General features: G+C 43.0%; 1 protein-coding gene across 1 annotated transcript in view; it reads left to right on the top strand.

Moving 5' to 3' along the window:
• Positions 1-2,303: 2,303 nt before the first annotated feature.
• Positions 2,304-8,757, top strand: part of LOC132822281 (interleukin-17 receptor C-like) — a 70,086-nt gene continuing 63,632 nt past the window's right edge. The window contains exon 1 of the mRNA XM_060835454.1: positions 2,304-2,802. Coding sequence (XP_060691437.1) covers positions 2,707-2,802 — 96 coding nt within the window. The 5' untranslated portion in view covers positions 2,304-2,706. The remainder of the gene's footprint in view (positions 2,803-8,757) is intronic.

The raw sequence follows: 8,757 nt of genomic DNA, 5'->3' as shown, positions 1-8,757 counted from the left end.
TGAAGTCTGGGAATTTTACGATTGGTAGGGGTGGTCGGCAAGGCTGCCCCCTCTCACCATTGTTGTTTATGTTGGTGATAGAGCCGCTGGCAGGGGCCATTTGTCAGAACGTCCACATAACCGCTCCGGAAGTGGGATCGAGGGCACAAGATTACATTGTTCGTGGATGATGTCCTTCTGTTTTTATCAAACCCAATGACCTCCATACCCCATTTGATACAATGTATCAACTCATTTGGGGCTAGTTCAGGATATAAGATTAACTTTGCAAAATCGGAGGCTATGCCTCTGGGGAACCTTAAGGATGTGCCAGAAGTTGAAAGTGGCCCTATGTTTCCTTTTAAGTGGTCACGGGCAGGGTTCTGGTACCTAGGCATTTTTATTACCCCCAAGTTTGATCTGTTATTTCGGACTGACTTTGCTCACTTGCTCGACAATATTAGGCGAGATCTCCAGAGATGGAAGGCTCTTCCAATTTCATGGCTGGGCCAAATATCTCTCATTAAGATGAATGTTCTTTCTTGTTTGCTTTATCCCATGCGTATGCTCCCATTAATGTTTCCCAGGTCAACGCTGCGGAAGCTTATGGGGTGGTTTGGTTCCTTTGTCTGGCATCGTGGGCGGCCCCTCATCAAACTTACTAAATTGCAGTTGCCTCAAGGAGGGGGAGGAGTTTATTTACTAGATATTGACTGGATATTGAGGCCTCCCAGGCAAAGTGCCCTCTTATTAACCTATTGTTCATCGATAAGATGAGGACAGTTATGGACCACTGCCGGAACCCCATTGTCAAAAGTACAGTCAAGGCATGGAGGGCAATAAGTCAGAGTGAGGGTTATTTATCCACGACTTTGCCACTTACACCTATAGTTGGCATGCCAGGGTTCCGACCTGGGATGATGGACTCAGAGTTCAAATTATGGGCAGCGAGAGAAGTTTCTAGTTTGGGAGACTTGTTTGAGGGGGAGGTTATGATGTCTTTTGAGCAACTGAGCCTCAAATACCGGTTGCCCAGCAGAGATCTTTTCCGTTTTTTTCAGGTTAGGGATATCATCCAGAAGAAGACTACACTTTTCACTGAGCCTTATAAGCCCGATACAGAGAGATTGTTGCTACGTTCCACAAGCACCCTTTCAGATTGTGCCTTCTATCGCCTGCTGGGTGGCAGGGCCTGGCAGGATATTAACCGGTTATATGAGGTCTGGGAGCAAGAGCTGGGAGTGGAGATCTCTTCTGAAACATGGGAGAACATATGGGAGAATGCTCAAAAGATCTCAATCTGTAACAGGACATACGCTACACAGTTAAAAGTTCTGCACAGGACTCTTCTGGCACCAGACCATCTGGCGAAGTTTAAAAAAGGGGCATCTTCACTGTGCCCCAAATGTAAAATAAGTGTAGGTACTCTTACCCATTGCTTCTGGACATGCCACAGGCTCTGTGTTTACTGGAGCGCTGTGGCGGGAGAGATAGGGAGGGTATTGAGGGCTGAAGTCAAAGTAGACCCAATATCTCTCCTCTTAGGTCTACCAAATTTACCATTTTTAGACGGGCATGGGAAGAAACTATTTCATATTCTTGCATACTGTGCACGGAAGAATATTCTGATGAATTGGATGTCTGAGAACCCACCGGGCTTGCTGGGATGGCAGAAATTAATTACGGAGCATATTCCCTTGGACTTTTTCACGAACATTGTGCACCACACAACAGACCATTTTTACAAGACATGGCAGCCCTACTTGAGTGATTTGGATATAGATTTGTCAATTATCTTAACTAGGGCGTTTGTTTAACCAGGATGATTAGATTTGTCAAGCCCTGGGCCCTGGATGGGGTCTCCCGAGTTAATACTGGTATGTATACAATGCTCCCATTCCTTTATTTGGGAGCCTAGCGCCCAGCATAACTGTTCTGTATTTTGTAGTTTTTTTTGGTTATCTTCCTTTTTTTGGTGTTGCTTTGCACAGTGTTAGGGTTTGCTTTGTATTATAGAGTAGGTTAATAGTTAGTAGATAGTAGTTGTATTGTAATTTGTGTTTTTCTCTTTTTATTATACTGATATTTGTGATTGATTTTTTTTCAATAATTTTATATGTTTGTAAAGTTAAAAAAAATTGCTAATAAATATATTTACAAAAAAAAGAAGGAACACTGACCTGCGATTGCAGCCAGTACACCATTCCTCTGCCAGTATGTAATCTTTTAAACACTTTATTGAGGACATGAACCGTGGAAGGAATAAGACCGCCTCACTCCATCATTGGCTGTGAGGATAAAGAATGGGACCTCCTCTAAGGTTCCTCTTGAAACACGCACTCTGTACTATAATTCGGTATCCTGGACAGGAAATTGGACTCTGAAGTTGTCCTTTTGCTCCCCGTTCGTTTCGCCGAGCGTGAGTTTTGGAGGCTGGAGGGCCCCAGTGGAATGGGAGTGTCGGCCTCTTGCAGGAAGCACTGACACCTGTTCCAGTCAAAGGAGCAGAAGCGCTGGGAGTTTCACAGGATCCTGACTTGCAACAAGACAAGGAGCAGCTGGAACGTTGTGTGGCTGCGATCTGCCAAAGCTCGGATACTGTGTGGGTGTGAGTGAGAGAGAGAGATGGGAGCAGGCTTTTGGTGAGATGGGATTCGCGATTGCCGGCTCTCGGGTCATCCAGTCGAAAGTGAAGCGAGTTTCTTTCACCCTCCCTCCTTCAGCGAGATGCAGCCTGAGCTCTGGCTGTTCCTGCTGCTACCTGGAGCTCTCTGCCTGGCTACCTCCGATGAACCTTCACTGGAAGTCAGTTGCCCCCATGAGGTGAGACTCAGACCTTATTGTGAACCTTAATTCCTGCTCACCTCTTTGCCATGAATCCCCCCCACAGACAGTGATTGATTATCGCTGGGATCTCTCTCTCTCTCTCTCTGTTTCATTATTACTCCCCAGTAGTATCGATGCCTGCAGTCACGGATGGGTGTCATTTAGTTTTTACAGAAGCAGAGTGGATCTTTAAAGTGAATTAGTTACAGCCAGCTGCAGACTCTCCTGTTCCCTGACACTTCAAACTCCCCAGAGTCTGCGGAATGCTCTTTAGAAGGTGGTAGTTGTTATCTTTACGAACTGAGGGACATATGATGTTGACACACAGACAGTGCTGTAAGGAAGGACATTTTGTTCCAGTAATGGTGAAGGAACAGTAATATTGAAGTTAAACGCTCTGGTGCCCACTAGGGAACATCATGGGCACTCTGGGACAGTGAAGATTCCAATGTAATTGAGACATGAGATTCCTCTGCACTTCTCCAGGATAAGCGTCCAATCCTGGGGGAATGGCGAGATTATTTGGGTTCTGTACTGTGTGCTGTTCGAAATATTATGAGCTCTAACATACTTTAAATACATTTATTGGGAGCTGCACAGTGGCTCAGTAGTGAGCACTGCTGCCTCACAGTGCTAGGGTCCTAGATTCAATGCCAGCCTTGGGTGTTTATCTCTATAGAATTTGCGCATTCTCCCTGTTTCTGCATAGGCTTCCTCCCACAGTCTAAAGATGTGCAGGTTAGGTGGACTAGCAGCAGTAAAATTGACCATAGTATTCAGGGATGTGCAGACTAGGTAGATTAGTCATGCGAAATGCAGGGATAGAGGTGGGTCTGAGTAGAATGCTCCTCAGATGCTCCCTGACCTGCTGTGTTTTTCCAGCACCACTTTAATCTTGACTCGAATCTCCAGTTTCTGCAGTACCCACTTTTACCTAGAATGCTCTTTGGAGAGTCAGCGTGGGCTGGATGGGCTGAATGACCTGCTTCCACACTATAGGGATTCTATGATTTTTCTTTATTCTTAGAAAAAAACAATGTTGCAACCTATTTATAATGTAAATATATTTTAAAAGGATTTGATGTATAGGCGAGACAGTAACATTACTGGCAGAATTAAGTTGAGGAAAATGAGTCTTTTTAAATGCGTTGGTTGCTTGTTTCCTACCTACTCAGTAACTGGAATTGAGTCTTGATTACTTCACATTAGTCATGATAAAATAAGAGCATATCAGAATTGCCCTGCAGGTATTTTGAGGCGTGATGTAGTTTTTGCTATTAAGGTGTGCCTGGCTGAGAGCTGAGTATTGTGTGAAATACCTTTAATTATCCAGGAATACAGAAATATTATACTTCAGAGACACAGTGTGGTTACATAGAGTATAGAGGAATGTTACAACTCAGTGATAAAAACGTAACAGATTTTACACAGAGCTCCCATTATGGAGTTTATGAGAGAGGAAAAAGTCAAGCCGCATAAGGACAATCACTTTTGCAAATATTCTCCTCCACTCAGTTGGTGGAAATTGTGAGAGATTGTCATGGCTCTTCGACCACTGACTTTCTTTCCTTATCCTCCTCCATGCATCCTTCTCCTTCCTCTCGCCTGACCTCTATTCCTTCCCTGTTCTTTCCAGTTCAATTATACACCAATCCTGCTTCTACATCCCATACATGTCCTCAGTGTTGTTTATGCATTGTCACGGGGGATCATTTAACACAGAGCAGCAGCATCAACCAACCCTTAATTTCCTTTTGTCTACTTGCAATTAGACAATTCCAGCATCATTGCCTGTTCAATCAGACAGTGCAATCTTTATTGTCTTTTCACACTCGGCTGCTCTGTTTTTGTTGATTTCCTGAATATCAGGTCTGACAAAAACTGAGAAAACATTACAAATGTGCAAAGATGAAAAATCCTTATTTGATTAAGTTATAAGTAATACATACTGGACTGTGTTATAAGTCCACAATACATCTTCAATTGAGATGGTGCATACAATGTTCACTTGTTGCCTTAAAACATCAGACAGTTTGTGTGTAATGTAGTCAAGAGTATGGTGCATCCTACAACTTACAGCATATTCCAATGTTGCAAATCAGTAAATCAGAACATTTTGTTAACTATGCCGCAAATTCTAAGGAGTTGACTGTACAGCAGATCTTTGTTGTAAGTAATTATCCTGAATGGAGGAATGAACTCGAGAAGATTTGCCATTACAGAGCACCATCCATAACCTCTGAATGTCTCAAAGTGAAATACAGCCAATGAGGTTCCTTTGAAGTGTAATCATTGACACAATGCAGGAAATAAGCCAGAACAAAGTTCCATTACAACAATAACCAGACACTCAGTTTCTGTGGTGGGACTGGGGGACAAATATTGGAAAGGAAACTGAGGAGAACCCCCACTAATAGTCTTTGAATTATACCATGTGATCTCTTTACATCAGCCTGAGCGAGCAGATGAGGCCTTGGCTTTTTTAATTCACTTGTGGGACTTGGGTGTCACTGGCTGAAATAACATTTGTTACCCATCCTGAGTTGCCCTCAAAAATGGCAGTAAGCTTCCTTCTTGAACTGCTGCAGTCAGTGTGCTGTAGGTAGATCTACAACACATTTTAAGGAGGGAATTCCAGGATTTTGACCCAGCAACAGTAAAGGAATGGTGATATATTGGTGAATGGCTCAGAGAGCAACTTGCAGGTGGTGGTGTTCCCATGTGTTTATTGCCCTTGTCCTTCTAGATGGAAGAGAGTGTGCATTTGGAAGCTGCTGTCTAAGGATCTCTGGTGAATTTCTGAGGTGCATCTTGCAGCTAGTACATACTGCTGCTACAGAGCATTGGTGATGAAGAGAATGGATGCTTGTGGTTGTGATGCCAATCAAGTGGAATGGTTTGTGCTGGATAATATCAAGCTTCTTGAGTGTTATTGGAGTTGCGCACATCCAGGCAAGTGGGGCATATTCCATCACATTTCTCACCTGTGCCTTGTAGATGGTGGAGACTGTGAGGATTCAGGGGGTGAGTTACTTGCTGCAGTATTCCTAACCTTTCTTTTCTAATCTGAATGAAGATTGGAGGTGAGTTAGGTTATTGGGTTGTTATAATGCTGAAAGCCCCATACAACAAGTCCAACATAGTCCAAAACAAAATGTGCAGGTTAGGTGAATTGGCCAGGCTAAATTGCCCGTAGTGTTAGGTGAAGGGGTAAATGTAGGGGAATGAGTCTGGGTGGGTTGCTCTTCAGGGGGTCGGTGTGGACTTGTTGGGCCAAAGGGCCTGTTTCCACACTGTAAGTAATCTAATCTAATCTAATAACATGGCTATGTATAAGGTATTTAACCTGAACGATATTAATAGAACTAAATAACCTAAGACTTGCAAGGTTTAAAAAAAACTAAACATTGACGGAATTTATTCCCTTCTAAAACAGCACACCATACAAAATATTTCCAACTTTGCATCACAGATGAACCATTAAGCACTTGTGATTAGTTTATTAGAAAACTGGGGAGGATAGTTTGATATCACTTGCTGTTAGCATCAGTGAGCAGTTCCATAATATTTCAATCTTAATGAAAGAAATTGCTTTTAAATATGGCACCTTATCAGATCTCAAAGAACTTTGAACAGCACACATTACTTAGACGTTTATTTTATTGCTTGTTGAGATATGAACATTGCAGAGCATTGCAAAGAGTTGCCTTTTACTGCTGCCTGTTTGGTGCCAGTGCGCCATCAGTATTGTTAGTAAGGGAAGTCAGAAAGTTATGCCCCAGCCAATGATGGATAACTTGCAGACGTAGCATTCCCATGTATGTGTTTCCCTTGTCCCTCTATATGATAGAGAGTGTGTGTATTTGAAGGAGTTTTGAAATGTGTCTTGGTGAGTTGCTTCAATCTACATCTGAAAGATGGTTTCCACTGCTGCCACTGTGTGCCAATGACAGTGGAAGAGAAGGGTGACGTTCATTGATGAGGTATTGATCAAGATGTTGGTTTTGTTTTAAATACTGTTGAGCCTCTGCAGTGTAGTTGGACCCCACTCATTCAGGAAAGAGGAAAGTACCCCATCCCACTTTTTGCTTGTTTAGTTATTGTTTCAATATGGATAGGTGCAGGTTAGGTGAATTGGCCATGCTAAATTGCCCGTAGTGTTAGATGAAGGAGTAAATGTAGGGGAATGGGTCTGGTTGGGTTGCTCTTCGGAGGGTCAGTGTGGACTTGTTGGGCCGAAGGGCCTGTTTCCACACAGTGAGTAATCTAATCTAAATGTGGTAGCAAAGAAGTTAGATGTTTTTCTAATCAACCTGTTCAGAGGTGTTATCGCACATCTCTAAATCAGGTAGGACTTGAGTCAAGAGTGTGGTGCTGGAAAAGCACAGCAGGTCAAGCAACAGGAGCAGGAGTACTTATGCCCGAAACATCGATCTTCCTGCTCCTAGGATGCTGCCTGACCTGCTGTGCTTTTCCCACACCACACTCTCAACTCTGATCTCCAGCAGCCAGTCCACAATTTCTCATAGCAGGTAGGACTTGAACCTGGGTTATTGATGGTGTTGGTTGAGAAAAGATTCTGTGCATGAAATCCTTCACAACCGTTGGTGGATAGGCACTCCCACAGTTCTGCATTTCCTCAAAGTTGTGCTGAAGGACAAGATAATTGGGATTTTATGCTATTGCTTTCTGAGACTGAAGTGAGAGTGCTTGCTGTTGAGCCAAGCTCATGCTTTCCATTAAGGGGAAAATGTTCTTAAACTTGGTACTACCAGTAAGATCTGTCACACTGGGGGAGGGAGTGGTTTTGGTAACCAAAATGTCACCAGTGCAATGAACTGAAGTTCCATTCAATTGAAATCAATGGTTGCTGCCATGGTTTTTACGTGTAGAGTGACCAATGGGACATTGTATGGTGGTTAAGTCTCTTACAAAGGTTAAAAAAGGCAGCTGAAGACAATGAAAATAATTGTCATTATAGATAACCAAATTTATGGTTTTCATGAACTTATGGTGGAGATTCTCCACTCTGGAATCAGCACGTGAAGGGTTAAAATATAAAGAGAAAAGAAAGTGTTTCTCAAACAGCTCACTTTTCAGTTGGACAGGCTGCAGTGTGTTTTCAAAGACTGTTAAAGAGAGCACAATGGAATGTCTAATGTGATAACTATTTTCAAATACTGTAATTGTGCTTCATTGCCATTGGTAATTATTTCATGATTTGCATCAAGAAATGAGTTACTGACCTTAGGTATCAGACTTGGGTGCAAAGGTGACTTCAACCTGTGCTTGGACAGATCGGAGAAGCAGGGCCCATTGTGACATTGTGGGTTTGAAAGACAGCTGTATTGTGAGACCTTTGAGAAAGGGAGACGTTAATTGATTCCTTATTATCCTTTTTGATAGACTACTCAGTGACAGTGACTCACCAATGACTACATATGCTTCATTGATTTAGTTCATATGTGACTTATGGCTCCCAGACAGAAAGCTTCTCAGAGCTTTTTCCACTTTAACAGTGCAACAGGTGGAGCCAAGGTTTTTGAATCTAGCATGGGAAGTGGGCACCACTGGCTGGACTGCAGTTCATGTGTTGCTGTTTGACCAACAATGTCATTAGGGAGGGAATTCCAGGACTTTGAACCACAACAGTGAAGGAATGGTGAAATATTTCCAAGTTGGATGGTGACTGGCTTGGAAGGGAATTTGCAGATGGTGGTCTTCCTATGTATCTGCTGCCCGTGTCCTTTTAGAGGGAACTGGTCGTGTGTTTGGAAAGTGCTGCCTAAGAAGCCTTGGTGAATTTAAACAGGGCATCTTACAATTAGTGCATACTGCTGCCTTCATCCCTGATGTGCAGTAGCATTGCATATTTGTGGATGTGGTGTCAATTAAGTGAGCTGCTTGCCCTGGGTGGTGTCAAGTTTCTTGAGTGTTATTGGTGCTGCACTC

This window comes from Hemiscyllium ocellatum, chromosome 14 (genome assembly GCF_020745735.1).
Source record: "Hemiscyllium ocellatum isolate sHemOce1 chromosome 14, sHemOce1.pat.X.cur, whole genome shotgun sequence".
NCBI classification, from domain to species: Eukaryota; Metazoa; Chordata; class Chondrichthyes; order Orectolobiformes; family Hemiscylliidae; genus Hemiscyllium; species Hemiscyllium ocellatum.
Note: the sequence above shows the minus strand (reverse complement) of the source record. Positions and strands in the feature narration are given on the sequence as shown.